The sequence below is a fragment of the Neophocaena asiaeorientalis genome, unplaced genomic scaffold, assembly GCF_003031525.2.
Source record: "Neophocaena asiaeorientalis asiaeorientalis breed wild unplaced genomic scaffold, Neophocaena_asiaeorientalis_V1.1 scaffold155, whole genome shotgun sequence".
Taxonomy (NCBI): Eukaryota; Metazoa; Chordata; class Mammalia; order Artiodactyla; family Phocoenidae; genus Neophocaena; species Neophocaena asiaeorientalis.
The window spans coordinates 3124368-3152251 of record NW_020173040.1 but is presented as its reverse complement, the minus strand read 5'-3'; the positions used below and the strand labels follow the sequence as shown (position 1 = coordinate 3152251).

Sequence of the window (27884 nt, the reverse complement as noted above, 5' to 3'; positions counted from 1 at the left end):
ATTGTTAGTGTATAGGAACGCAAGAGATTTCTGTTTGTTAATTTTGTATCTTGCGACTTTACTAAATTCATTGATTAGCTCTGGTAATCTTCTGGTGGCATCTGCACGAACTGCAGATTAAATCCCCGTAATCGGCCCATGTTCTGTTTTTCTAAAACTATAAGGGAGGAGACAAAACCATATACAAGTTGGCCCTAAGGAACACGAATAAACACATCCACATACACTTACGGGCACAGTGGGAAGACTCCGTCTGCCCCCCTCTTCTCCTGCTCTGTCTTCTGCCAGGATGCACTGGCAACAGGGGCTCACTCCAAATCCCCCACCCCCACCAGGACCAACGCGGCAGCAGGCAACTGGGTGATGAGGATCAGTGTGCAGGATTTTAAACTAGGATTATGAAGTTAAACAATACTAGAAATAGTGGGCAAACAGACCAAACCAGCACTTTATTTTAAAAAGTTTTATTCTGCAGATTTAGAAATTTGAGGTTTTTTTTTTAATAACTGCAAAAGAAATTCAGTCACACCTACTGATTAACAGAACGTAGTGGTGTATTATCTAAACAGAAATTGTGCTGATGTGCCATAATAAATTGTCTATTAGTAAAAAAATACACTTTAGGGCACAGCATCATATCACAAATTACAACAGGGATACTTTGCAAGAATTTATTCAAACTAGAGAATTCTGAGTAACTATCTTTTTGAATGCAGCATTTAAAAATGTAACAACTCTGTGCATTCTTTTTCTTAAAAAACTGACCTTGTGTGTGTCATAGAAATGCTGCTTTATTGCTGCAGAGGTCAAAGTTCAAGGCTCAAGAGGTACAGGAGAGAATACAAAGGTAGCCTTAAGAAACTTGGTTTTGTTTATGTATAAAAAAGGTAAAGTTTATAAAAGTTAATTTACAAACCAAGAACAAAGTGGTATGCACGCCTTATGTACAAGCATCCTTAAAACATCAAAAGTTTTTAAATGCATAGCCTAAAAAAAAAAAAAAAGAGAGAGAGAGAGAGAGAGAAAACCACCACTGCCCCTTGCCAAACAAACAAAACAAAAACCCACCCCAAATCACACCATTATTTTCTTCTGGGTGATTACACATTTCTGAAACCACCAAATCCACAATTCACTCAATCTTTTCATGATACAGCATCTAGATGTGCACAAAAGCCATAAAAACTTAGTAATACACAGAACGATCTAAGAATTAAAAACACAAGGGTAAGGCATTCCTGCTGGTTAGTATGTCTATGGTGATATGGTTAACTCATAGATCCAAAGAGGCCACAGAACCAGTCTCACATGCTTTGGTGTCCTTCCCTAAGAAAAATGAGTTTTCATATACAGTAAGTAAGTGTCTTCACTTGCCCCGCCCCGCCAAAAAAAAAAAAAAAAAAAAGCTATAAATTCCTCTTACTGTACATTTCTGTTAAATCCACTACACTGGTTATACATTTGAGGTGCTTTTTAAAAACGTGTGATTACCTCATGCATAATAAAAATGTGTATGCCACGCCAGGGCCATAATAAAGTCTGAAACAGTGTACTTTGGAAAGAACAAAACTCAAATGCACCCCATTTACTGGCTGGTATTTTAACGGAAATCAATATGTGAAGTTAAGCAGTGACCATATAAAAGTACAAAACTCATTACAAAGCATCACATCTTGGAGCCTGCAGCCAACACCGACCCCCAACATGCAGCAGGCAGCATGTTTCCCAAGCACGGTTCAGGGGATGTTCACTCAGCCTCTCCAGTTCAAACAAAGCGTGTGATACTAACACACTGCAGTGTCAATTACAGGAAAAGTATAATACTTGATGAGTGGTTCCATTTAGATTTAGTAAGTTTAAAACCCAGTTTCACATTATTTAATCAAGTTCCTATATTTTAAGAATTAAAAGTGGTCAATCAAGACAGAAACACAGTTTGCTCCAACCAGATAATTTGGATCTCCAGGAAGACACTTGTTTTGCCAGGTTTTAGGATCGCCTACGAGAGAAAAAAAAGTTCATGTCATTTCTGGTTGGTTAAACTGCTATTTGTAATGCTTTGCAATCATGGGACAAACACAAACATATATATTTAGATACAATTTTCCTCTATTTCTTCAGCATACTGCACTTGTACCAAAACTCTTAGTGCTATATATATACTTCATTGGAGACCCACTGGAATCTAATGATCCAAAAGCTGTTGCAGATTTCTCGTTTATGTTTTCAAGTTCGAGCCTTTTAAAAAATGAATAAAAGTTAGGGTGATCATGTGCCTGGGACAGTTCCAGTTTGCCCCTGAGTCCAAACCCTTATTAAGAGTACCCTTCTTGGGCTTCCCTGGTGGCACAGTGGTTGAGAGTCTGCCTGCCAATGCAGGGGACGCGGGTTCGTGCCCCGGTCCGGGAAGATCCCACATGCCGCGGAGCGGCTGGGCCCATGAGCTATGGCCGCTGAGCCTGTGCTCCGCAACGGGAGAGGCCACAACAGTGAGAGGCCCGCGTACCACAAAAAGAAAAAAAGAGTACCCTTCTTTCACTTTCAAAAGTTTAGACAATAATTATATGATTACCCCATTTGAGCTGAGTATGAGAACACATTTCTCACACTTGACAGACCAAATGAAACCCTCAACACTGCAGAATTCGGTTCTTAAGGAGCCTCCTCCCCTTTACAAAAAAAAAAAAAAAAAATTCATTGAGACTGGGCCAGAGATTCTTAGCTCTGATCCTGCTGTACAACAAAACCATTCACGATGCTTCCAAAAGTCATTGAACTGAGTAAGACTGAAGCAGGGCCTGGGCTTTGGAGTTTTTAACCAGCTTTTAACCAGGTGATTTGAGATTTGCAGCTACAGCTAAGGAGCCCTGGCAGTGGACTCAACGTAAAGAAGGCTGGGACAGCCATACATCTCTTGTGTCCATGGTAAGTGACAGTCAAAGCTGCTGCCTGTAGAGCAACAGTTCTCCACCAGGAGCAGTTGTGCCCCTCAGGGGACAATGTCGGAGGCAATTTTGCTCGTCACAACTGGCATCTAGCGGGTGGAGGCCAGGGAGACTGCTCAACACCCCACAGGGCCAAGGCTGAGAAACCCTGCAGACTGTAAGCTGTCCGTTACCTAAGCGACATCTGAGTCATGGTGGGTAAGCAGCTTAAAACAGAGGGGTTTAACTTCACAGATACACGTGGGCTTGTGCAATACTGCAGATAAACTGTTTAGGCAATGAGATAGTTATGACAACTCTTGGGAAAAACTTTAGGTTCAAAATTCTTTCCAATATACTAATAAATGCTTCTTGGAATTAAGTCAGAAGCTATCAAAATCTACCCTTGACTTTTTAAAACAGAAATTTACAGTAGCAAAAGCATTCTGAAGCTACACAGAATTACATAAAATTACATTTCTCTTCTAGGTGTACATAACTCAAATTTAACACAGGAAACAGTAAGTTGTTTCAATCTAACAAAATAACATGTTCTGTGGCACAAAACAAATTATATGAAGCATACTGATTTTTTTCGTATCTGGAAAAAAAAATCGCTTATAAAACAAGTAACAACAGAGAGTTACTTTAAGGACCCTCAACCTATTTTGGGTTAGAGGACGATCACAGCCCACACTAAAACCTGACTTTTGGAAATATGTTTTAAATGCAGTTTTATTAATGTTAATTCATTAGTTCAAACTAGGCTAATAAAATGTTTCTCAGTGGAGTTCCTGAAGAACTTTTCCCAGAAAATGGGTTACTTGTGAATGAATACATGTAATATTTTATGTTGGGTAATATTAAAATATGTTCTTTACACCATAAAACTCTACTTCATACTGTACCAAACTAAAACTGTATAATGCGCATCTGATTTATCAAAAATTCAGAAGAACTTTAAATTCTTTTTTTCTACATCAGGTTCAATTAAAGTGTTCTATGCCATAAATATAGAAAGTTCTGACTTTAGTCTAACTGACTTAGTCACCCAAGGAAGTGAGAAATGTGAAAATGCAATGGAAGCTTTCAAATTATGATCTTGACAGCAAAAAGCCATTTTAAAAGTGTATTACAGAAGTTATTTTGAGTTTTACATGGAAAAACCATGGCCAAGTATGATCACAGTGTAAGGTCTTTTATCTTTCAAGTTTCTCTAGTGTGTTTGTGTATACACACACACACACACACACACACCCCTACAAAGTATATATATATACTTTGTAGACTGAGAAATAGTAACCAAAAATAGAAATTATTATATACAGGAATCAAATCATTTTAGTATAAAGACGAAAATGCATATATATGTAGGACAATATCAATTCTCCCACCTCATCTTAAAAATTTTGACAGAATAACTTTGTTGAACACCAAGAAACAGTCAACCTTTGGCCAAATCATCAATGTTTACAAGGCAGAAGCTTCTCTACCTTTCAGTTTTCATTTACAATATATGTACCACAAATAAACTCCAAAACACTGGTGATGCCTACAAGGCCACAGGAACAGAGGGAGGATCTGTGCACAGACAGCACGGGTAGCTCCGTCAGCCCAGGGGTCAATCAACGACAGTACCCAAAGCCCCCAAAGGACAGAGTGAAGACAGCATACCCGACGAGGAGTCGGATGATTTTAGAGCAAAAGACCAACCGTCAGGAGTCATGGACGCACAGTGTGGTAAGCGCAGCTCCACGGGCTTCAGGAACTTGAGGCCATGGGGCCCGCACATCACTAAGGGGCTCAGCAGGGTCTCACCTGGGGCCGGGGGAGAGAGGTTAGACGGCTGGCTTCCTTCTAGACCCACACCCTCCTCACCCTCCTTCTAGCCATATGCTTTAAAGCCAAAGAGGGTTAGTTCTCTGTAGTAGCACTGACCAAGAAAAATGTAACAGGAGCCACAGATGTAACTTAATATTTTCCAGTAGCCACATTAAAAAGGAACAGTTGAAGTCAATTTTAATATTTTATATAACCCAATATATCCAAAACATTATTTCAACATGTGAGCAATATACTGAATCTTTGAAACTGGTGTGTATTTTACACTTCTAGCCCGTTTCAATTACAACAGCCACAATTCAAGTGCTAAACAGCCAGAACGTTGCTGGTGGCTACTTCATTCAATCACAGCATTCTTATGGTATAAGACATACTCAAACATTTTACAAATGTTACTTATATCTTGTGTTTTTAATGTTGTATTTGCTACAGACTTGGTTTAAGAGATTCACGCAGGAGGGCCAACATGTTAGTATTCTGGCAAAATGTACGAAAATGAGCTAAAATAATGTATTTAAGGAAGCAAAGCACTGCTAAAATATTCTAAAAGACGTTGCAACATGGTTCATTATCATTTCATCCTGACAGATCTGGAAGACTGTGAAAAATAAGAGCATTCCTAGATTCCTGAAGCAGCTCAGAAACACACACTGCGACAGCCGATGGGGATGCTTCCTCCTCTGCGGCGTGTTTACTTGTGCTAGGTCTGCGCAGTGAGGAAGATCTGGCCCGAGAGCCTTGCATTCCACCAGCAGATGGCAGCACAGAGCAAGGCCTTTGGAGTGGGTGTTACCTAATCCATCTCTAGAGCTGCAAGGCAGGAAGGAACGACTCAAAGACAAAAATCTGGTGAGGTCGGCTAAGACTGGCTGGCAGGTACAGGAGTGCCCAATGACCCATCCCCTACTGTCACTGTCACAGTGAAGGTAGCACACACAGGCTCCCCTCTCCCCAGTGCTCATTCGAGAGGCCCTCCCTAGTAGAAGGAATTTGAGGGTGGCCCTCCCTAGTAGAAGGAACTTGAGGGCAGCCAGGGTGGGGGGAGAACAGAGGTCTAGGGGTATCCTGTCTACTGAGCACAATAAGCTTGGAAAAGCACACAGGGCAACTCGAGTTATTGAAACTAAGCAGGAAATCACACACTCACCTTTCTCCTTATCCAAAGGCGGGAGGATGCTGTTGTCTCGGCAGACCTTGAAATAGATTTCCTGCTCGACTCCCTCAGGAATGGCTCCTTGTGGGATAATGATACTAACGCCGGTCTCTATGGAGCTCAGCACCCCGCCGTTGCTGTTAAATACGCCGCGGGCGGTGGCCACCACAGTGTGACCATCCTCATCTTCATCTTCTTCGACAGCTGAGGGACTGAGAGTTCAGAAATGGCTAATGAGTACATTCCCAGTGACATACAGGAGCTTTCACTGCTAGTCTAGTCGGTGGTTTCACTCTATTTTTCTCTCTCCATATAATCAAGCAGTTACTTACTTTAATAAGTTTTCAGTGACTGACAGACTTTACTCACAGGGATAACTAAGCCTATTCTTCCTCGAGAAGTCAATGTCATGTTTAAAGGTAACTCGTCAAGTTACCTTCATTACTGATTTTTGCAATCAGAACATGCAAGGCCTGATACAGTGCTCACCCAATGTTTTACAGCCATGAAATTGGTGTTTTAAAACTGATGGCACATCATGGTTTAATTGGTAGCATGTTTTTTCCTTTTTAGTGATACGTAAGACAGTGGTGCATCTCACAACTGATGGCATCTTAGACCTGATAAAATACACCAATTAGGCTCGCTCTCTCCTGAGGATTTCTGGTGTGCATACTATGGCCTTCCCTCCCCACTCCCTAAGCACAGACGCCCAATTCCATGAGGTAATAAAGACTCTGGTGTGGGCAATCGCTCATGGAGAGGAGATGGTCCATTCACGCGGTTCACACAAAGACGCCTGAGGCAGAGGGGATGTGGTACCAAATCGCCTTCAAAAGTGCAGGTTCTCAGGACTTCCTTTTTTTTTTTGCGCAGGCTCAGCGGCCATGGCTCACGGGCGCAGCCGCTCCACGGCATGTGGGATCTTCCCGGACCGGGGCACGAACCCGTGTCCCCTGCATCGGCAGGCGGACTCTCAACCACTGCGCCACCAGGGAAGCCCTCCCCTCAGGACTTCTTGAAGCAAAGTTTTGAGCCAGGACTAAAGGTGAGCAGAAAGATGGGCCAACAAAATGAAAGTGAGTGAGTGCAGGGAGCTGCGGCTTCACTCCTCCGTGGCCAGAGCGGTGGGCATGGGCTCCCCGGGGCAATGGTACCGCGGGGCCCCTGTGAGGGGGCCGCTCCTCCACATCCCCTGGCTGTCCTGTCCTTCCGCTCGGGAGGCAGCCTGCAGGTGGCCCGTGAGTACTTTCTGCGTCAGTGGCTTAGGGAGGTTTCTGCGTGGCCAGCACGGGTCTGGTCGGTCACTGTGCAGATGAGGGAAGGGGTGTAGGGAGTGTGGCTCCAGGCAGGCTGGGTTCATCTCATTTGCTCAGCCATCTGACCAAATCTATTAAGAAAGCTCTTTTTTAAACAACCATTTTGAAGTTATTACATCTTTACTTCTTTTCAAACTCACTGCTGAATAAAACAGTGGATGAGGAATACAGATACTCTATTATTTCTGAGATATTCTCCAAACGTGCCTCCCCAGCTGGAGGTCAGAGGTCATGGGAAGCCAGGGCTGGTTAGGAGTCTGGCTCTGAGGTCAGAAATCAGACCAGTGGCTGGGTTTAGGCTCTCTGAGCCTGGCTGTGTGACCCTGAGTGAAATACAGTGCCTCTCAGCCTGGGTTCACACGATGGAGATAATGAGCACCAGCTTTAGTGCCTCTTGCAGAACCTTTAGTCATTCCAACATTTTGGACAACACCATTCAGCTTAAAGTTTGAGCTGAAATCATCAGTCAGGTTCCCAAAACTACACCCAACTCACGTGAGAGACATCACCAGGCCAAGAAAAAATCTTACCTCACAGGCACAGCTTTAGGCCCTGTGCTGACACTGTTTACTTGATATTTAGGCTTATTATCTGCGTGGACAGAGAACGTCTCAACTCCACTGTCAAACTCCGGAGGCTGCGTGGAACTGTGTGCTTTCACCAGAGTTTTCGGAGAAGTGGGGCCTTTGGAAGACAAGTCAGCTTTATGTGCAGTTTCACTCGTCAGGAGATTGTGACTGAATTTAGGACTCTCAAACTTGCGTTCAAAGGGCCGCGCAGAACTCGTATATGGTTTTGGTGTGAATCGATTGTACGCTGGAGCGATCGTTTTCTGAGTCTGTTCGGCCCCGTTAGCTGGGGCTTTATCTGGGAAACTTTTCTGGGGATAGAAAGCAGACTGGGCAGCGTCTTCTCGGTTGGCTGGTCTGTAAGCTGCTGGCTTATTCTGAGATGGAGGTGGGTCTGGTTTGGACACTAAAGAGCTCTGAAAATCCAATGACATGGAATTACCTGAAAAACACACACATGTAAGTATTTCAAAAACTTCCTGAAAACAGCTACTGAATTACTATGTTGTACATCAAAACTAATATTATTAAGTCAACTATACTTCAATAAGAAAAACAATAAAGTACATTCGGTGGCTTGAACAAAAAAAGAATTACAAACCCATCTCTAACTGACTGTAATGGTTTGTGAGATGGAAAAGATGTTATAATGGGTCAAGAATAAAATCTATCCAGATGAGTAATTCATTCCTGAAAGTATCAACAAGTGATTCTGTGGGAGACCGTGGTGACCACGTTAAACTAAGGTTTTAGGAATAAACCTTGAAACAACTTTTCATCCACACAGAAAACAAAAACCAAAACGCCCTTCCTGACACAAGTTCTAACAGTCATCTGATGTCCCTCTCATCTTAACCTGTCCTGGTGTCAGAGTCAATGACTGAGTCTGGGTCAGCAGTCTGAGGATACTCTTGACCCCTGGTGGCCGTGTGTGATGCTGAGGGGCCAGGAGGTAGCAGGGACACCTGGGACAGTGTTCATGTACCTGCTGCCTGGAGTCAGGGTCATGTGGCTGGGAGTCCTGGCCTCCAGAGACTGTCATCGGAGTGACCCCGCTCCAGTGTCCACAATAAATTAGAAACAGAATGACAAAACTGGCCATGTTAAAAAAGAAAAGTCACAGATTGGCAGAAGCTATGTACAACACGTATAACTGATTTAAAAAAAAATTAGGATCCAAAACCTATGAAGAATACCTATACATCCATAAGAAAGAATCAACCAATAGGAAAACAGGCAAAGACCTGAACAAGCAAAAACACAAGTGAAGACTAGACTAACCAGTAATCATACAATAAGATACTCAACATCACTATTAATTAGGAAAATGCAAAACAAGAACGAAAAACATCATTTCACATCCATTAAATTGGCAAAACTTACAAGTTTGGTAATGCCAAGCATTGGCAAAGATGTGGAATAACAGAAATTTCCATGTACAGATATTCCTCGACTTCCTAGGGGAGGTTCAAAGTCAAAAATGTGCTTAATACACGGGACCTACCAGAATCGTAGCTCAGCCCAGTCTCCCTGAACATGCTCAGAATACTCTCCCTAGCCTACAGTTGGGCAAGATCATCTAACACAAAATATTATAATAAAGTGTTAAATATCTCATGTGATCTATTGAATACTGTCCTGTAAGTAAAAAACAGACTGGCTCTCTGGGTCCAGGACAGTTCAAAGTGTGTCAGTTATTCACCCCCGTGATGCAGCGTCTGACTGGGGGCTCTTGTCACAGCCGCTGCCCAGCTTCACGAGAGATTGTATTGCTTATTGCTAACCTGAGAAAAGATCGAAATTCGAAGTAGTTTCTAGTGAATGTGCATCGCTTCTGCACCATGTAAAGTCAAACCGTCATAAGTCAGGGACCCTCTGTACCGCTGGTGGCAGTGCAAAATAGCACCAACTGAATTCTATGAAATAATTAAGGAAAAAAATCTTATCAGTGCTATACAAACTCTTCCAGAAATGAGAGAAAGAGGGAACACGTCCCAGCTCTCTTTCATGAATCTAGCACAACTTTGATACCAAAACCAGACAAGGACATTATAAGCAAATTATAAACCAAAGCTCCTTGTGAACATAGTAAGATAACTTATTACAGAAACACAACGAAGGAGACAAATCTTAGGATCATCTTAGTGCGTTTGGCCCTCTGTATCTGCGGATGCAGAGCCCGTGGACACAGAGGGTCGACTGTACTACACCAGTTACACAGGGGATGTGTGTATCCGCAGACTTCAGTGTGCATGGTGGGATGGGGGTGAAGTGGTGGTGGTGGTGGGGTCCTGGGATCAGTCCCCTGCGGATACTGAGGGACAATGTACATACAAGAAAAAAACAGTTGACAAAATGCTTTCAGCAAACTAGGACTAGAAGGGAACATTCTAAACATAATAAAAGGCACCTACAAAAACCCCTACAGCTAACATTGTAACGGTGAAACATTCAATCCTTTCTCCCCACAATGGGGAACTAGCAAAAGATGTCTGCCACCATCATTTCAACTCAACATTTCACTATGATGTCTCAGCCAGTGCAAAAATGGCATAAGGTTTGGAGAGTAAAAATTTAAACTTTATCGGCAGACATGATAGTGTGTAAAGAAAATCCTAACATAAAGTAATATCAAATTTTATACCCCTGGGGTTAGACTCCTACATAAATACTGAGGAGCACTGTTTCTAGGAGCAAAACATCACCAGGAGATGGGTGAACTGTGGTGTATCCTTTGAAAGCACCAAATGAGAAGAGAGATGTTGGGAGGGTGGAGGCAACAGTCCCTTCCAGGACGTCTAATGGCTATAGGAGCTGGGAAGGTGGCATGAGGCAGTGGCACTTACTGGAAGGCAAAGGGAAGGATTATGGTGAAGGGGAGAGGAAGATGAAGGAAGCAGGACAGGGGGGAGAGGAGCTGGGCCAGTGGTCCGGGAAGAGAGACAGTTACTGCTCAGAGATGTGAAGGAGAAGATGTGGGTGCACACGCAGGGACGCCACCCTGAGGTGAGCGCTCTGGAGCTGATGGGATCTATCTTGATGAGCCTCCGCCACAGAACACAAATGCAAAGACGAGGTGCTCAGGGACACGTATTATGTGAAACTCTACGGCCGCCCTATATCCACATGCGAAGACGGACATCACCATAATTTTTACGAACCACCATTCAAACATTTAGTTTTGGGCATACTGGTAAACAAAAACTACTTTCAGAAATTAAGCTATGTTAAGGAGGCAGGTTAAAATCTATTTAGCTAAAAGGCTTGTCCGATATAACTGTCATTATCATAAAAAAAAAAGAGGTACTTTTAACAAAGCCCCTTATTTTTCGCTGTTCTCAGCCCAGAGGTTTCTAGCACGTACTTTTCATCTTGTAAGTGTGAGTCTATTACAGTGGTCCTGCCAACTCCTGAGCCACCTACCTTCGCCGAGTGTCCCCTTGGTGTGTGAGTGGAGGCTGAGGGTGGTGCTGGGGCCGGGCTGGGCGGCCTGGCTGTACTGGGCGGGCGGCGGCGGAGGGGGTGGTGTGGCCTGCAGTGGGTCATAGCGCTTCTCCCCAAACGGCCTGTCCACAGCTTCAGCCTCAGCAGACTTCCCCCTGTGGAAAAATGAGGAAATACCAACACCTGCAGAGGGATCCACATTTACAAAGCAAGTTCCCCTTCTTCTCAGTATCCCTGAGTTTTTTTTTTTTTGAGAATTTCACAGTTTACCCTTGTGAGTGTGGGTACCCTACCAAAACACACAAACAAGTCCAACCAGTCACCAGCACAAGAGATGTAAAGGCAGCACAGGTATTTTAAGGATATTAGTAAAGCATCCAAAAGATGGCAACCAAAAGGCAGATGAAATTCGGGGTATACTTGTACTATTCAACACTGTGGTCTACAAAAAATATTAATGGCTGGTAGGCTTAATGAAGTCGTCCAAATATTCTGAAAAATATTTATTGGCCCAAATCCTCATTAGATTCCCTTCTGGTGTAGTGCCTAAGAAGGCATGAAGCACCAGCTTCTGGTGCAGGCTAGGCACCACAGAAGGTGACGTCACGGGCCAGGGGCTGGCAAGCCCTTAGCCAAGGGCTGACAAGAAATGCTATCAGCTTCTTGGCCATACGGCCTCTGTCACAGCTATTCAAACTCTGCCCCAAAGCAGCCAAAAACAGCTTGTAAATCAAAGGGTACTGCTGTGTTCCAGTAACACTGGACATGTTTTCTACTTCAAAATTTATCCTGGATTTACCAGATCCATTTTTTGTTTAGCAATTGCTAGAGTAGCAAATACTGCTTGATTTTTAAGGCTCATTTAAATCAAATTGTGAATGTATGCTTATTTTTTCAGACTGCCAATTGTTAATATAGAACACGTAAAATTCACACAAAAGAAATCTTTAAAACAGGACCCATAATTGCAATGCTGCCCTCTGAGCTCTGCAGAGCCAAAGCTGTGCACCGGCTTTACGTGCACACGCAGTCACACAGACGCTTGGAATGTACTTTCATAGAAGACTACTGGCGCAGAGTCTAGTCATGATCAGCTTTAAAGCTGCGCCATTATCTCATTTTGGGTGTTTGGACTAAGCACTGAAGACGACATTAACACCTGCAAGTGCATGTAATGCCAGTGCCACAGCGAGGGACCCTCACGTCACAGCCTCACACCAGTGCCCCGTCTTACCACATGAAGCTCCTTTCCAAGTAGTCAGAGCTAGTGTAAGAGCCAAGAAATCTAGGTGATGGCAAAGCAAGCGCAACAGAAAAATTAAAGAAAATGATCAATCTAAGTTTGCAGCAAACAGAACTCAAATGTCATTTTAAAGCATCAACCAAAAAACACACATCCACCTTTTCAGCATACTTCAGTCTATAAAAGAAACCATCACTGGCTCTCGTTTAGCTCGGGACACCAGCAGCCGGTGGAGACGTGGAAGGCAGCTAGGCCCCGCCTGCCCACCCTCCACACACATGGGGCTCTGGTGGGCAGCGGTGTGGCTAAGCTTCACTCCTTGGCCCGCTGACCACTCCTGGTGCTGAACAAAGAAATGAAAAAGCAGCGGGTTCTAAAGAAGTGGGGGTGAGTGCTCTGTTGAAAGAAAGGGGGCTAGGCACAGAAGTCCAGAGTGAAAACACAGAAGTGATGATGCAGCACCACAGCTAGCACGGTACGGATACACGATCAACACGTGCTCCTTCCGAGCCTGACGCTGAGCCCCGAGGTGGGCAGAGCTGCCACGCTGACTCCCTTCGTCTCTACCTCTCTCATCTAATAATGCCACATGCACACAAAACCACCTAACGCCAATCTTATGCTTAATTCTTGTAAGCTGAAAACCACCAACATTTATCTTGAGACCTGGAAGTCTCACGGTAGGCTGCGTCTTCAGAGGTAGACATTCCAGTGACAGAAATCCCATTAGATGCCCTGAAGGAGACAACTCCATCTCTGAGCTGCAGCACGTGCACAGACCCAGATGGAGCCTGCTCTTCTAGCCCTGGCTTGGAATCCTGGCAACTCCTAACTTGCTTTGGAGGTGATGTCAGGGCTGCTGTCTCCTCACCTCTCCAGCATCAATGTGGCTCAACAGACTGTAAGACTGGGTGACAGCTGCCTGCTTCTGGGGCACTTATCCTGTGCTATCAAAGACTTCTCCCTGCTCTAATTCCCACCATTTTTAAGGTGTGCTTTTAAGTGGAACAAAAGCACGCATTATCTGGAAGACGGACACTTTGTTATTTCTATATTTTACTTTAGAGAATAAGGCCTGTAGGCAATCTATTGGTGACAAACAGTAAATAGTTTTGAAATGTAAGACAAAGAGGGTCCCATATTTTAAACTATTTTCCAATTATTAAAGTTGTATTAATTGGGCAAAAGAGTAAAACAGCATTAGAAAGGGAAGGCATACAAACAACTTCCTGCTGAGTCATCTTCTAGGACACTCGAGTCTCCTTTCCAACTCTCTAACCATTAAAAACCTATATGGGAGGGCTTCCCTGGTGGTGCAGTGGTTAAGAATCCGCCTGCCAATGCAGGGGACATGGGTTCGAGCCCTGGCCCGGGAAGATCCCACATGTTGCAGAGCAATTAAGCCTGTGAGCCACAATGACTGAGCCTGTGCTCTAGAGCCTGCGAGCCAGAACCACTGACGCCCACGCTCTGCAACAAGACCGCAATGAGAAGCCCATGCACCATAACAAAGAGTAGCCCCCACTCGCCACAAACAGAGAAAGCCCGCATGCAGCAAGGAAGACCCAACACAGCCAAAAATTATTTTTTTAAAAAAACCTTATTATATGGGAAAATGCAGCATTACTTTCATATACAAAGGAAGGAAAGGCATCCTAGTATCCATCTCAAGTTAGACTTTCTCACCCCATAACACTACCAACAGTAAACAGTAATATCAAACCGAGTCCGCAGTGAATCTACAGAGACAGACATGATCTCTTCTCATGGGACCTCTGCCCAGCAAACACTGGTTCCTCCCAGGGCTGTGGACGTGAGGAGGAGTGCGCCGGGGCCTGTGCTGAGCCTTGGTCACTCCACATGGAATGACTGAGCCCCTCCACCGCCAAGTGCTCGGCAGTGTTCCAGACCATGTCTGAAAGCTATACGTCATAGATATATTATTGAGTCTTCTCTCCAGAGAACAAGATTCACACAAAACCAAAAAATACCTTGTCATCTGATTCCCTAGCAAAACTTTTAATTTACTTTTTAGACCTAAATGTATCCTGTTAAGGCTGTATTCTATTTACCAAGTATGTAAAAGGATAAATAAAATCTCTCTTTAAACTGGACTCCCTTCTGAGAGGAATGAATATGTTTAAACAGCTTCAGTAAAAGTGGTGACGCCCTTCCACCTCACGGAAGGTGAGCTTCTCAGGCTCCACGCCCGGCTCATCCTGGTCTGGACTCTCTCCAGATGCACTGGGCACCTCTCTAGGCTTGTGTTAGGGGAGGCTCACAACACTCGCGCAAGACTGTCTGCTTCAAACAGAGCCCAAACTGCACCACTCACAGTTCGCAGCTGTGTTTCTCATAAACTGCTTTCTTCCGTAGACAAAGATTTAAATGGATAACAGTGGAAAAGGTTTTAAATCTTCACTTTAAATGATGTCTTAGAAGGCAAGTGGTAATTGAAAGTAGGTTTTTAGGGACTTCCCTGGTGGCGCAGTGGTTAAGAATCCGCCTGCAAATGCAGGGGACACGGGTCCGAGCCCTGGTCCGGGAAGAGCCCACATGCCACGGAGCAACTAAGCCCGTGCACCACAACTACTGAGCCTGTGCTCTAGAACCTGCAATCCACAACTACTGAGCCCGCGCTCCGCAACAAGAGAAGCCACCGCAATGAGAAGCCGACGCACCGCAATAAAGAGTAGCCTCCGCTCGCCGCAATTAAAGAAAAGCCCGTGCGCAGCAACGAGGACCCAATACAGCCATAAATAAATAAATTTATTTTTTTAAAGTAGGCTTTTAATATTAGAGGTTTTAAAGTATATTCTAAAAGAATTTTCACTGATCAGCAAGTGACATGTGATATGTTCAGACAGTCTGAAGCATCTAATTCAGTAAAAATCTTCATGATTTTAAACTTAGGCACAAAAGTGATTTGTGGTTGCTTTTTAATGTCTCATCTTGGCTACGCAGAACTACAGTCCTAGTTATTCTCTCAAACACTAATACGGGTATCCCCAGGGAGATTATCTAGATGGGCCCTTCTCAAGAGGACTTAACAGCTTCCCTGAGCTCCGAGACCACTAGGCATTTCCCTTCCTGCCCTGCAGACTTAGGACTTGCTCAGCCTGGCCCCACAACTGTGTAAACGAATCCCTTATAATAACTCCGCATCTATTTCCACTCTTGTGAGCCTGTTCTGCTCAAGTATGAGCCCACCTGTGCCTGTGTGTGTTTATACTCCACTCTCAGAACCAAATTCACCATCAGTCAGGGTTCAACCAGTGGCAGAACCAGAACGGGATATGAACTCACACGGGCACATGTGGGTTTGTAGTTTGTACCCCAACAAAACACACAAGAAAGAAAAACAAAAAACCCAGTAGACAAGCAAACAGAAGGGAGCAGCACAGACAGGAAAAAGACAGCAGGAACTTGGGGTTCACTCCTAGCTCTGCCCCTGTCACGGCCCCTCGTTGGAGCTTGGGTTCCTCATGTTTACAGCTGGACCAGAAATCTCTAAAGTCTCCTCAAGCTCAAACAATAATAAACGACAAGTTTTCTCTTGACCTGGAAAAAAAATTTTTTAAACTCTTTAGTATCGTCCCTCAATGTCACTCCCCAACACAACCCTACTTTTTTTTTTTTTTTTTTTTTGGTGGCGGGGCCCCTCCCTTTTGGGGGCCCTTTTCCCCCTCAACCCAACCTATTTTTTTTTTTTTTTTTTTTTTTCGGTACGCGGGCCTCTCACTGTTGTGGCCTCTCCCGGAGCACAGGCTCCGGACGCGCAGGCTCAGCGACCATGGCTCAAGGGCCCAGCCGCTCCATGGCATGTGGGATCTTCCCGGACCAGGGCAAGAACCCGTGTCCCCTGCATCAGCAGGTGGACGTCTCAACCACTGCGCCACCACGGAAGCCCTAACCCTACTTTTATTTTTAAAAAACAAACAGAAAAGAAGGACGAGAACGTGTGCACAGAAGGGAGAGACTCTTAAAAATCAGGGTCTTAACCGTTTACCCTCTCTTACCTCAAAACGCTTTGATTTCAAAATCCTTTGATTATAACATATTTTTAATGCAAAAAATTTACATATCTGACACTAGAGTTTAAGAACAAAAAACACATCCCAGAGCTAGATAGAACACACACTGCTGAAATGCTAAGAGCCTACAGAAGTCATGTATTACATAGCTAACTATTTTCCTTCAAAATATACTTTACTTAGGACTTCCCTGGCAGTCCAGTGGTTAGGACTCTGCACTTCCACTGCAGGGGCAAGGGTTTGATCCCTGGTCAGGGAACTAAAATCTCGCATGCCAAGCAGCAAGGCCAAAAAACAAAACAAAACAATACACACACACACACACACACACACACTGAACTTTGTGTGATTAACTCCACTTTATGTTTCATCTTATTTTTAAAAGGTAAGTCTTAAACAAAATAACTCACTTGGAAGAGTAACTAGAAAACTGTGGCTGACTCTGAGAATGAACCGGCTTGGCGGGCTCTGAGAGGTGGCTGGCAGGGACATGTGCAGAAGGCTTGCTCTCAAAACTTCTTCGATCAAAGTAGGAGAGCTGTTTTCGATAGTATTCTTCATCTTCCTCAGGATCATAATGATTTGACCGAACAATGTCTTCAGGCGGCTTCATTTGAGGTTTTTGCGGTTCGGGGATCCTGATAATGAATGATAAATGGAACAACTTTTGAGAAGTTAATTTGACAAATAAAATGGAATACATAAGTTTCACCTTGACCTTCCACTGACTGCTGTGATTACTCAGGATCTGGCTGAGCAGTCCAGCAGTCAAGGTGGACATTCCCAGTCCCGTGTCCTCATACATTATACTCAATGGCAACACTCTCCTGGCCCGTGAGTCCTAAACACAACCTATCTACTGAGCTTGATAGTGACCTGGTTAGAAGCAGCTCATCAGAAAAAGAAAAGTAAGCCAGACAGTGGAGGGCTTCCTCAAGTACATGCACCACCATCATCAGCAACAATAAAAACCGAGAGCTGAAGAACTTTACAGCAGGATCAATAAATGATCCTCATATAAGGAAAGAGCTCGACATGTCCAAAGTTCCAGAGGACACAGGAAGCACGTGACGAAGAAAGTACATTATCAGCAAATTAAGGCACTGTTACATAGGCCCTAGTTAGCAAATTTCAGAAACTCCACATCAAAAATGGATAAACTTAAATACGTTTCACACCAAGAAAGGGGGCTAAGCTTTCAGTTATTACATGTTTACTCTGTGTAGAAGAGCTTATCTGCTAGTGATCCCAGCTAAAGGAGACATCACAGTAGTTTACATTTTCATGAAGAGCAACAGACATTAAAATCAGAGGAAAATGTACATGTTAGACAGTAGTTCCTCTTTATTACAAGCACAAATATAAGCGAATGAAACACATTAGGCCAAAGAACTGTATTCAAATGCAGCCCGTCAACTTAGCAGCAGCCAAATCAGGCCACAGCTAAGAGCACAGCTGGCGGGTTCCTCTCCCAGCAACTCCTGTCAGCCTCAGCTTCACCCCTCCTGGCGCTTTCTAAAGGATAAAGTTTAGTTACCTCATAGCTATCTGAGTCTGTTTCCTCACCCCTAAAAACTAACAGTTTGCATGTCCAAAAGCACTATTAAACTAAAAAACACAGTCCAAAAGTTATTAGGGCTTTAAAAACTGTACTTTAGCCATTTGTTAGAGAAATATGTGTTTGAAAGATTTGTTAACTGAAAGAATAACAAAGATGCGTTACAGAAGGTATAATAAATAAAGCTGTTTACTTTTCCTTCTAGGACCACTGTTTTAACTGCAAAAGCTGGAGGAGTTCACCTAAGGACAAGGGAGACCTCTGCCTTCCCCGCCTCCTCTCTAGTAAGAGGGCCACACTCCCAGTCAGCTGTAGGCCACAAGCCCGCAAAGCACCCACCTGTGCAGTGTTCTGTCGTGTTCAATGAGCTGATTCTGAGCAGGGGCTTTAGGACCCAGGACGGGAGCACCTGCAGGTTTAGACGTGACCTCTGGAGGCTGCAGAAAAATAAGACACACGAGCCTCAGGGAGAGATCATGAGAAAAAAGGCTTCGTTTAAGGGGGAGGGAACATTATGAAGCGTTACGCACAACAGTCACTGAATGTGCTCTGAACGTGAGGCAGGAGACACAATCACATATTTACCTTGAAACCAGAGTTATGGTTTTCATCCTTCTTGTTCTCCACTGATGCAGACCTTTTGTTTTCAAACATTTTCACTCTGGTGAGCACTGACTGTGGCTTCATCGCTGGGTCTTCCTCTTCCTCGACCAGAGCTGGGGGTGGAGGCAGTGGTTTGGTACTTGCGGGCGGCACTTCCGGCTTGTGCTGAGGCGGGACAAGGGCAGCACCGTGGAGAGGCTCGTAGTGGCCCGGGCCTGCTTTGGAGGTGAAGCCTTGGGGCGGGACCTGCTCATAACTCCGTGAGTACTGGTCAAAATACTGCTTAGGCTCGGACGCCTTGGGGCCTGTGGAGGAGTAGGGCGGCGCGTCTGGCCTGTACCTCCCGTGCACGTCAAACCCAGGAGCGGGCTGCTCTTCGTGCCGCAGGGTGGAGGTCCTGAGTGGCGGGTCATAGCGCGGTCGGCTTTCATAGGACAGAGGGGTTGGCTCCTCAAAACGTGGGAAATACCCTCGTTCTGAGGACTCCTCGGGATGCTGTCTGGAGTCCAGGTCTCGCGGGTGCTGATTATCAAAAGACGGCCGGGGCTGGTACGGCTGTTTGTCATCATAATAGGACCACTGCTCCTCATACGCAGGGATGCGGTCGTCATAGCGCAGACGATGGTCATAGTTTCGAGGAAACTGGTCCGTGTAGTTTGAGGAGTCATATCTGTAGGCAGGCTGCTCCAGGTCCCTGCTGGCCTGTCTCTCTGCGTATGGGGGCTGCGGCTCATAGCTCAGACTGGGCTCCTTGTCTAGCCTCTGCCCTGGGTGGGCAACAGCTGGCTGCTTCAAAACATGGTTCTGTCTCATCACTTCCTCAGGATAGGGATCCTTCCTATATACCTGTATAAAAAATTCACGTGTAAGGACACAGGCTTGTTTCAAATTCTAGTCTATTTTAAGACAAACTATGATTTAATATGTAAAAATGGCATGTTCTACCCTTTATTACCAGGACAGAAACAGATTAGTGGAGAAAGCCAGTTGAAGTGAAAGCTCAAATTTTACAATGCAAGTAGGGGCTTTTACTTTTCAGCATAATAAATGAAAAGTGAGTTAAAGAATGAAAAGCGGGTTAAAGATATTTTAACTTTTTAATTATTAAGTTTAGTAGAAAATTAATGCACTGAACTGTTGATTCCACTTGATTTGGACACTGAAAATAAAATCAAAAAGAAAATTTATGGACACCATAATTTATAAAACATAAAGAAGTTTAAAATGGGTCTGAACTATAGATTAAGAAATTCTGACCACCTAGAGGGGTGGGATAGGGAAGGTGGGAGGGAGACGCAAGAGGGAGGGGATATGGGGATATATATATATATACATATAGCTGATTCACTTTGTTATACAGCAGAAACTAATACAACATTGTAAAGCAATTATACTCCAATAAAGATGTTTAAAAAAATAAAAATAAAAAAGAAAGAAAGAAATTCTGGAAGATTCTGAAAGCCAAACATTAAAAAATAATAAAAATATTAAGTACCAATCCCAATTAAAAGGCCTATTATAAAATAATCAGTATATCACTGGAAGCCATGCAAATTATAGAACCGAAATGACTTGTACTGATTTGAAAACAGTATGGTGCATAAGCCCACAGTAAAAAGCAAAAGGAACACGTACAGGGCAAAGCAAACACGATCATGTGCTAGACTGATGGAGAGCAACAGATTAGCGCAACACTGCAGCACAGGTACCTTTGCTGGATCTACATGCGACGACAATGATGGCTCTTGACCTCTTAGCATTATGTGAGCTGCCTCAGTGCGTGGTGCTCTTAAAGAATCAGCTTGTGGTGAGTCAGAGGTCAAAGGAGCTGGGGTGGGCTCCTCCAGTCTGACATTAGTTAAGTCTACATTAGGATTAACAGCAGAGGTTGATGATGCTGGGTTTGTTTCAGGCGAAAGGTAAGGGCCTGGAGATGAGGCTTCTGCTTTCTGTGAAGTGTTTAAAATATTTTAAATATAGTGTTTCTGTTTACTGCTAACTTCCCACTTCCACTTATAGTGGTTGATAGACATACATTTTAAGTGTGCTGAATAACAAAACTACGACCTCATGTCCTAAATTTTTTAAATTTCAGTATACTGCTGTCTAAGATAAACACACAAAGTTTAGAATTAAGTCCTTGGTATTCTCAAGTTGAAATTAAAGATTAATTCTTAATCTGGAGAAAGGACAATATGTTTTTTAATTCAATCACCATATCCTAGACTTTAACAATGCGCCTCTAACTGCAAAACGTTGAATGCTTGCTGCTTACCTGTTGAGAGGCTGCCTTAGGTCCAGGGGAGTCTATCCTATGAACTGGCTGTGGCTGCGCTTGTGGTGAGTAAGTAGGATATGTCTGGTGGTCATGATGCATTCCAGAGGAGTCCTCTCTGACAGGCTCAGAGGACCGTGTAATGGCAGACTCCGGGGGAGTCCCCACCTCATCATTAAGAGTCTCATCTAGTTCTTGATCAGTGTAGGCCCCGCCTTCTGTATCTGTATCTTCATAGTCAGAAGTATGTCTACTGTCCGTGCTATACATTGAGTATTCACTACCTGGGGCTGACAGGTAGGACAGACGATCATCATGCAAATCAAGGTCATCACTTGTAGCACCATCCGCCTGGGTCAAATAGAAGTAAATTAAAAATTTATTCAGTAGTTCTTTAAGAGATGGCCTTTACTTTACAAGGGAGACTGAAAAGGATACTTTTCTTTGGAGAAATCACATCTGTTTCTTGAAACTTCTGGTGAGGAAAGGTCAAGAAGATAGTACAAGCACACATGCAGACACACAGAGCATCCTTTGAGATCTGAAGGGCTTGGATGAGTGGAACATCGGCTGGCCGGCCGTGACAAAGCCCCAGAAGACAGCGAAGGAGCCCTGGCCCCACTCTGATTTTGAAACCTAGTCAGTCACTAGCTTGTCAGCCCAGAGGAGGGTGAAGAGGGAGAGTGCTGCCAGACCAAGCTCACAGAAACAAAGACACAGTGACCGACAGAACAGCGCACGTGAGAATAACCAGGAAAATAAACGCCACAGTTCAAGCTGAACAAGAGCTTATGTATATATAAAATCTATATATTAAGAAAACAGCTTCTTAAAAAAGTTGGTATTTGGCCCTAGAGCTTTATAAAACACAACGGAAAAGCATCATCTAAGTGCTGGTTGCCTAATTAAACTAAGAACTTTTAAAAATTATTCTTCACAGATGGATGCAGAGAGGGAAATGTAGTTATGACTCTCTTTTACAGACAGTTAAGAGCCGAGTTAGCCTTCAGTCTGCACTGATTATCTTCTGAGCAGACCAGAAAGAACAGAAGTATCTGAGGAAAAGGGAAGTACCGTGCTGCAGTCAACAGGCTGTCATGGACACTAATTTGAAGCTAGTGCCCGTATTACACACAACAGTCCTGGAAGACCCTGCCTGGACCCTGCGCCCAGAGAGGCACGAGAGCTGGAGGATCAAGAATCCAGAATTCTGACGGCATGGACTGAAGGATAAACAAGGCTCGAGCCGCCTGAATGGTGCTTCCCCCACAGTCCCAATCCTGGCTCTGCAACAGCCTGACCCTGAGCCCTCCCTTAATGGGAAAGACCAGCCTTCCGTGACTCTGGCTTTCAACAGACCACCTGCCTGGTTTGGAGGTGAGCGCACTAGGGCTATGCTCTATGTTCCGGCAGAGTCTCTCCCACTGAAATCTCAATGGCTTGAAACCTTCTTGCTATCTACTTTGATCTCTGACTCGCGGGGTCTGGAAGACTATAACCCAGGAGCCAGCCAGGGAAGTATTTAAGGCCCTGGGGAAGAACAACTCAACTCACTAATCTGCTCAGCTTTGGAAGTGGTATGAAATGCAGCTTTTGCAGTGGTATGAATGCAGAAGTGAGCAAGAACCAGGAGTGCTCTGAACCAGAAATGACATATGCTTACATGTTAAGAAAGCCTCCGGATGATTTTTCTTGGTTTAATAGGGAACATACAAGCCTGTAACAGAAATTGCAAAAAGGAACTCTTCCTAGCAATCAGATCAAAGTAGTTAGCTCAGGAGAGTCGATGTGAAATGAAGTGGTTTTAGTTTAAGAATCTATTTGGAGAAAATACACTTGAATGGAAGGGGGGCATAAATCAAACTTGATTTAAATTGTAACACTTTTTCTGATTTACAAAATGCATCAATCTATTCTAATAGTAAATGACCTATTAGACCTATTAATAAAGTTAATAAAATTAATTGAGATGACCTATTTTCCTCACACAAAAAGCTGGGAGAGCTAGACCTTCATTCTAAAATCCAAGCAAAGAAAGGAAGCCCACAATAGTATCAAAGAAATCACAGAAAATTAAGATTTGTGGATTTAAAAAACCTCTCAGATAGGTAGACATGTATACCTTGTGCATTTATAAACTAATATTATTTCAAAAATCGCCAGTGATACCGCAAAAAAAAAAAAAAAGAAAGAAAAATCACCAGTGAAAGCTATTAACATTCTACCTGACCAAGGCTGCTGGCAGAACTGTGTTGTCATAGAAGATTAGTATGGAGAGGACGGTAATCCTTTTAATCAAATGCCACAAGAGTTAAGAATGAGTAACAGTGTGTCGTATAAAGTGGTGTAGTGAGTTTATTCTACCTGCCTCTGTCTATAAAGCGTCCCGGCTGATATGTCAGTTACTCAAAGTGGTCTCAGGATCTCACGTGTACAGTCCACCGCCCAGAGTGGTACTGAGGAGAAAAGGCATGGTTCTGACACAGGACCACAGGTGAGAGCAGCAGACACTACCTCTAGATGTCAGCATTTCAACACCTCTTCTTGGCAGAGGTTGTGTTTTCTGGGTAAGGGGCACGGGGGTCCTAAGCATGCAGCATGCACTGCCACAGCACCTGGGGCCACAGCCAGGCAGAGGGAAGTACGGGGCCATGCAGGGGCAAAACACAACAAAAACCAAGCCGACAAGGAAGTACAAAAAACAAAATAAGAGAACAGATATTCTCAATCTTCCCTAGCAACTAAAATATATTAATATTGTGTTGATCTGAAGGTAAAAGACATTTAAAACAAAAGATTCTTTTAACTGTATACTTTGAGAAAATTATTATCTCTCCCAACAAAATAAACAGGACTTTCCCATCAAGAACTGCTAAAAGACCAGAAAGACTTAACAACAGAAAGTAGTTATTTTAATCTTTATAAAATCAAAATTCAAAGCCAAAAGGATGTATTGCTTTGTCTAACATTTTCAGTACGTTTTAAGAATGTTAACAGGTGCTGAGTGAAAAAAAATTCCTTAGGTAAGGATTTAGGGAAATGCTTAAAGTAGCAAAGTAAGTCCTTTACTTCAGACCTCTCAGAGCCATCACCATGCTGGTGGGTACTGTGCTGCTCCAGGGCGCTTGGTTTGCAGCACGGTGGTCCCCAACCATTCCTTGCCTTCAGAGTGCCTTTTCTTCAGGGCCAGTCCTGGATCTCACATGCTGAGCACAGCACTTTGGGGACCACTCATCTAGCCCACCCATTCCCCTTGTTTCCAGAGGAAGAAACAGAAGCCAGGTTCAAAGTCATTCCTCAGTCAGACAGGGGCAGAGTCAGAACTCAACCCTGCTCTTTTAAGTTACCCTCTGAGAATTCTCTGAGAATACCACTGAATGGTAATTCAGTGGGGAGAGAAACTTCAGAATCTTCTACTATCAAAAACAACTTTCATAACCCTTACAAAATTATAAAAACCTAAAAGCTAATGCCCCAAATTACTTTAATAAGTTGATCCAATTAGAAAACAATGGTGACTCAAAGGCTTCTCTGATTAGTTATATAATTTATCAAATGGGTTAAAAACAGGAAATTTCTCACCTTTCCCTCAGAAACCCACACCAACTGGTTCTGTTGTTGCTGAATTGCTTCTTTCAATGCACCATACCAACCATCATTCATTGAATTTAAATTAATTGTAGCTGCAAATAGATAACATTGTTCTATGATTACAACGCGGCAAAAGTCGGAATTCACTCAACCACTGCTTAGAGTTCAGTCACCACTACTGAGTTATCTGACAGATGGTATTGAGGACACACCTCTGGAAATGTCTGTTTTGGCACTGAACCATTTCTTTCAATCAACAGCAGCCATTAACACAACAACAAGCATAACAGGCAAAGGTTATATGAGTTCTAATATTTGAACAGCACAACATTTTGGCCCACATATTGTTGCACAGACACTGTAAGCTGAAAGAAGGCCTTTAATATACTCACTTGTAAAAAGATGGTGATTATTTTTACGAAGTTTATGAGACCGCTCATATAATTTCCTGGCGCTTTTCCTAGATTCTGGACATAACCTCATCCTCATTGTTTTCACACCTTGCTTAGAATCAGGGTTAAGGAACACTACAATTGGATACCACTGGGCGTAATTCAGACGATCAACTGCATTTGGTGTTACATCCAATAAAGCATGTTTATCCTGAAGACACAAGAAAAAAATAAACAAGGACGCAAGACACGGTAACTAAGGAGCATCACCTTCAGAAAGTCACAGCTGAGACTACATTCCAATGGAAATGGACGTTTAACTGTGCTCCAAAATGTCTCAGGAGCACATATTAGAAAAAGGTGTACTCAGAAGTTAATGCAATATAATTTCTAGTCCAATTAAAAACAAAGTTTTAACCAGCTCACTTTTAAGATAGCCCAAATACTTGCAAGCGGAGAGTGAAAATAAGTGTAACAATTTAATGTTCCCGATATGGCCTTGTGAGTAGCAACACATCCCTAACATATAAATATCAAAGTGCAACCTGAATTGTCCTGATGCGCTATCAAGTCTATCGACATATGTGAACACTGTATACTCTTTTGTGGTAATGAAAGCTCATCTTTTCAGGCACGTACTACCGTTCCACTGAAAGTGATTATTATAATGTCTCGGTAATTTACTTACGGTATACCAGTAATAACTTTAGAAAAACTACCTTCTACTTTCAGTTTAACCAAACCCATCCCACTGAGAAACACAAAATTCACAGCTTACAATGAAACGGGTCAATTTCTAATAACTTACTTGATCTATTATTTGCTTTATTGTATGAAGGCGAATAATGCCAGAGCTCCGTTGGTCAGTTCCAGCATCTCGAGGTTCACTTTCTAGTCGTGCAGTCAGGACAAAAACAAAACACCAAATTTCCACTGGTTAGGTCAGTTTCTCAACTGCTGGGCATAATGACACGCTGGGCTCCATGACGTGTGGTTGTGGGGGTTTCCCATGCACCACGGCCTATTGAGCAGCATTTCTGGCCTCCACCCACTGGATGTCAGTAGCAGCCCCCCACCTCCCTTTTGCTCCCACGGCGACAAACAGAACTGTGGCCAAATGTCGTCTCTGGGGCAGACCCACCCTGGCTGAGAACCCCGGGTTACATCAATGCTTCCAACACTGCTGGGATCAGACGGCAAGGGGGAGAACTTCCCTGGTGGTCCAGTGGCTAAGACTCTGTGCTCTTGATGCAGGGCCCAGGTTCAATCCCTGGTCAGGGAACTAGATCCCACATGCATGACGCAACTAGGAGCCCACATGCCCCAACTAAAGATCCTACATGTCACAATGAAGATTCTGCATGCCACAACTAAGACCCAGCACAGCTAAATGAATAAGTAGGTAGGTAGGTAAGTAAGTAAAGTTTTTTTTTTTTTTTTTTTTTTAAAGGCAAGTGGGCCACTCACCCCGGTGCAAAATTCAAGGAGGTGCCCCCAAACCTCAGAAGTCCAATAACATTTGGATGCAATATGTTCACAAAAGCAAAATAAATACTTCAAAATGAACATTTTAAATAGAATCAGTAAGTGGAGGGACTTCCCTGATGGTCCAGCGGTTAAGAATCCGCCCTGCAATGTAGGGGACGTGGGTTCAATCCCTGGTTGGGGAACTAAGATCCCACATGCCACGGGGCAACTAAGCCTGTGTGCTCTAGAGCCTGCATGCCCCAACTAGAGAGAAGCCGGCATGCCACAACGAAAAGCTCACGTGATGCAACTAAAACCTGATGCAGCCTGACTAATTAATTAATTAATTAATTATTTAAAAGAAAAGAATCAGTAAGTGGAACATGAGCAAAAATTATTTAGGACTGTCACTTGGTCAAGAGAAACAGCCAAATATGGCAATTCTCTCAATTGAAAATAAGCTTAAAAAAAATGTAGATTTACAAAATAATATTGATAAATTTGCTTCCATTAAAACCAGGAAGGTAAAATTATAAATTAGGTGTTTGGTCTAAATAAAATATTTAAATTTAAAATAATGTCAGTTTTAATACGCATGTCTTCAAAAATTTTCCAACTATTTTCATGTTCTGGAAAAAACAGCCATTAAAAAAAATATATATATAATATATATAAAAACATGTATATAGGGATTTCCCTTTTTCTTTTGCTCCAGTGTGGCCTGGCATGGCACTGTCTGCAAACCTTTTTCACATTGTGGCATGTGAGTAGCAATGGTTCTGTCTGTATGGCACACAGATACCCTGAGGAGGCCTCCCCTCAGCAGGGCCCGCCCGGCCGCAGATGGCTGCTCAATACCCGGGCAGGCCCACACTCAGCAGCAACAACTACAGCAGACTGGCTGGGGAGTCCTGGGTTAGGGACCTCTTTTCACATCAGCAGAAGGGGACTTGGGAGCAGAGAAGGCTGTAACTTGTGACTATGACACAGCCTGTGCTTTCACACTGGCAACCTGTGCCTCCCTCCTGGCGCAGAACACGCCAAGGCAGCTTGGGATGATTTCTAACCACGCGTCTCAGAGGTCCAATGACATGAAGGCTTTCACCGAAAAGGCACAGCGATGTCTGAGACTCTGGTCACAGGAAAGCTCCGAAGTTAGAGCTCTGGTTGTTCAGATCAGACAAAGACAGAGACATGGAAGTTCAGAGGTCAGGCTGAGGGACAAGGGGACGATCTGGGAGAACAAGGCCTTCGCGAGACAGCAGGGCCAATCTCCAATCTGGTGGACTCAGGAGAACGACGGAGGGAGATCAACTGGGAGGTTCTGGGTGGAGAAAATGCTACTAGTCTCTAAACTCAAAAAACTCTCGTTAGATTCAAATAGGATACATAACTAAGCAATCTGAATCCCTTTCGTAAGAGTCTGGTTGTAGAGTAAACCCAATTAATCAACCCATTAGTCCTTAAGAC

The 27884-nt window shown here is 43.6% G+C and overlaps 1 protein-coding gene and 1 non-coding gene across 8 annotated transcripts in view; one reads left to right on the top strand and one right to left on the bottom strand.

The window, feature by feature from the left end:
* Positions 1 to 448: 448 nt before the first annotated feature.
* The window catches only part of TJP1 (tight junction protein 1), a 114297-nt gene continuing 86861 nt past the window's right edge, over positions 449 to 27884 (bottom strand). For 2 of the 7 annotated variants that reach the window (XM_024742750.1, XM_024742751.1), the window contains exons 16-28: positions 25756 to 25838; positions 24948 to 25158; positions 24547 to 24647; positions 20965 to 21315; positions 20399 to 20638; positions 18672 to 19535; positions 18426 to 18523; positions 16939 to 17166; positions 11231 to 11406; positions 7769 to 8249; positions 5914 to 6131; positions 4599 to 4742; positions 449 to 1999 (exon numbers count right to left, since the gene is read on the bottom strand). In XM_024742750.1, coding sequence (XP_024598518.1) covers positions 1905 to 1999; positions 4599 to 4742; positions 5914 to 6131; positions 7769 to 8249; positions 11231 to 11406; positions 16939 to 17166; positions 18426 to 18523; positions 18672 to 19535; positions 20399 to 20638; positions 20965 to 21315; positions 24547 to 24647; positions 24948 to 25158; positions 25756 to 25838 — 3290 coding nt within the window. In that variant the 3' untranslated portion in view covers positions 449 to 1904. Of the gene's footprint in view, positions 2000 to 4598; positions 4743 to 5023; positions 5577 to 5913; positions 6132 to 7768; positions 8250 to 11230; positions 11407 to 16938; positions 17167 to 18425; positions 18524 to 18671; positions 19536 to 20398; positions 20639 to 20964; positions 21316 to 24546; positions 24648 to 24947; positions 25159 to 25755; positions 25839 to 27884 lie in introns of those variants that run through there. The other 5 variants (XM_024742752.1, XM_024742754.1, XM_024742756.1 and 2 more) reach the window with 5 other exon arrangements.
* TRNAK-CUU (transfer RNA lysine (anticodon CUU)) lies at positions 26159 to 26229 on the top strand. The gene has a single exon. It is a non-coding gene; the product is annotated as a tRNA-Lys (tRNA).